The sequence below is a fragment of the Vollenhovia emeryi genome, unplaced genomic scaffold (genome assembly GCF_000949405.1).
Source record: "Vollenhovia emeryi isolate VEMERY1.0 unplaced genomic scaffold, V.emery_V1.0 DF942857.1, whole genome shotgun sequence".
In the NCBI taxonomy this organism is placed as follows: Eukaryota; Metazoa; Arthropoda; class Insecta; order Hymenoptera; family Formicidae; genus Vollenhovia; species Vollenhovia emeryi.
This window is the reverse complement of record NW_011963509.1, coordinates 1,082-3,406: the sequence shown is the minus strand read 5'-3', so window position 1 is coordinate 3,406 and position 2,325 is coordinate 1,082. Positions and strand designations below refer to the sequence as shown.

General features: G+C 29.5%; 1 protein-coding gene across 2 annotated transcripts; it reads left to right on the top strand.

Moving 5' to 3' along the window:
* Positions 1–6: 6 nt before the first annotated feature.
* On the top strand, positions 7–2,007 carry LOC105567497. Of its 2 annotated transcripts, none has more exons than XM_012022420.1 (5): positions 7–149; positions 440–553; positions 638–745; positions 883–1,192; positions 1,843–2,007. In XM_012022420.1, the coding sequence occupies exons 1-5, from the start codon at positions 27–29 to the stop codon at positions 1,890–1,892; spliced, it is 705 nt and encodes a 234-aa protein (XP_011877810.1). In that variant the 5' UTR covers positions 7–26; the 3' UTR covers positions 1,893–2,007. The 2 variants fall into 2 exon arrangements, with proteins under 2 accessions (XP_011877810.1, XP_011877802.1); XM_012022412.1 differs by having other exon boundaries at positions 638–751.
* The last annotated feature ends 318 nt before the right edge of the window (positions 2,008–2,325 follow it).

Sequence of the window (2,325 nt, the reverse complement as noted above, 5' to 3'; positions counted from 1 at the left end):
CCAAAAAATTGACTTGGATTAAAGCTATGGGTCTTCATGTGGAATCTTTATCCAAGTCCCCACATTTATGCTCATTGCACTTTTCAGAGAGCGATTTTGATCGTAGCTCTTTGATGCGAACAAGGTTACAAGAAAGTGCCATTCCATTCGTAAGTTTAATTTTACTTGAATTTCATTTTGCTTGAAATCTTAGAGTTTTACAAATCTAAATGTATACATCTTTCTGAATGATATTCTGATTTTAATTCTTCTATAAATTATTGTTTTATTTATATTGATATATGATGACTATATTGTTTAAAAATACTTTATTATTTGTCTATCTGATATGTTAGAAGTATTAGATTATTATTATATAATATTTACATTGATAAAATTAACATTGACAGAATGTATGTGGATAAATATGCATATTAAAGTAAATTTTATATTTATATAGCCAAATATATTAGAAAAATATATTGAAAATACAAAAAAAGATGAAATTTTATCAATGCCAAGTACATCAGTTAATATTTCATTATCAGAATCTACGCATAATAATGATTTGATTGTGAGTATTTCTCTTGAGGATAAGACTAATTACATTCAACTAATTACATATTTACATCAATAATTTCGAATATTATATTTACAGTCGAGCGCTTTAAAAGATAATGAAACTGAACCAATGGAAACTTCCCATCATGTATCGGACGAAATACCAACGGAAATTTCATTCAGAACATCTGTTTCTAATGACGAAGTAACAGTAAATATATTTCAATTACATTCTATATATGTATATTGAACAAAATATAATGAAAACTATATAATGAAAAATGTGCTCATGTTATAATATTTTTTTTATTGCTTATTAAATAATTTATTTTACAATTACAGTTGGAATCAACAGTAATTCAAACATGTCACAGAAAAGGTGCTAGTGATGATAACGAAATTACATTAAAAAGAAACAAACAGTGTTCTACATTTGATCATACTAATCAGCGATTAGAGGATACACCAAGAAAAAAATTTCTACGCCAAGCTTTAGTGAATCAAAAAAAATTTTATCAGATGCAGGTGCGAACATTGAAACAGAAAAACAAGCGTCAAGCAAAACGAATCGCACATTTAAATGTAATATTAAAAGAACTGAAACAGAAAAGATTTCTTACAGACGAATATGCAGATCTATTGAAAACAATTGGTGAGTGTAATATACCATTGTTTAAGCGTTTAACTGCAAAAAGCATGCATAATATATCTTCTAATAGAAAAACCCTCCTTTCTAAAAAATATCCTTCTGAGCTTCGAAAATTTGCACTAACCTTGCACTTCTACTCACCCAAAGCATACAATTATGTACGTGAACATTTTAATTCATGTCTTCCACACCCCAAATCTATAAGCAAATGGTATAAATCAATCAATGGAAATCCTGGTTTTATGGAAGAAGCACTAAATAGTATTTCTGAACGGGTAAAAGTTACAGATTACCCACTTTTCGGCACCTTAATTTATGATGAAATGTCAATTAGACAACATATTGAATATGACGGTGAAAAATTTAGTGGCTATGTTGATTTTGGGGATGAAATTATAAGCGATAATACTAAGATTGCCAAAGATGCCTTGGTTTTTCTTTTTGTGTGTATGAATGCTGCATGGAAAGTACCTGTGGGCTATTTTTTGATTAATGGAATAACGGCGGATCAGAAAAGTAGTCTGATTAATCGATGTATTTGCTTACTTCACGATGCTGGTGTAAGAGTGTGTGCATTAACTTTTGATGGTGCTGCTACAAATTTCTCTACGGCAACAAAATTAAAATGCAATTTTACACTCAATGTTTTACAGACTTGGTTTCCTCATCCAGTTACGAACGACAAAGTGTTTGTTTTTCCTGATCCATGTCATATGATAAAGCTTGTTCGTAACTTGTTTGGAGACTTGAAAATCATATTAGATGGATCAAAGCAACTTATCAAATGGCAGTACATTACAGAACTACATAACTTACAACAACAGGAAGGACTACATTTAGGTAATAAGCTAAGATCAGCACATATTCATTTTCGGAAACAGAAAATGAAAGTTCGTTTCGCTACTCAATTATTTAGTACATCTGTTGCTCAAGCACTTGAAGTTTGTAAAGAACACTTACGTCTTCCACAGTTTGAGGATTGTTCAGCAACAATTGATTTTTTAGCTAAATTTAATGATCTTTTTGATATATTCAACTCAAAAAATATGAGACAGTTTAATTACAAACAACCTATTAATTCTCTTAATTACACACATATAATGAACAAATTGGAGGAGTGTAAAACTTACATTTTA

Bases quoted from the DNA above. Each gene is read 5' to 3' on its own strand.
- LOC105567497 (XM_012022412.1), top strand. From the start codon at position 27: ATGGGTCTTCATGTGGAATCTTTATCCAAGTCCCCACATTTATGCTCA. The intron at 150-439 runs GTAAGTTTAATT...ATATTTATATAG, and splicing joins AAGAAAGTGCCATTCCATTC to CCAAATATATTAGAAAAATA. The intron at 1,193-1,842 runs GTGAGTGTAATA...AATGTTTTACAG, and splicing joins AGATCTATTGAAAACAATTG to ACTTGGTTTCCTCATCCAGT.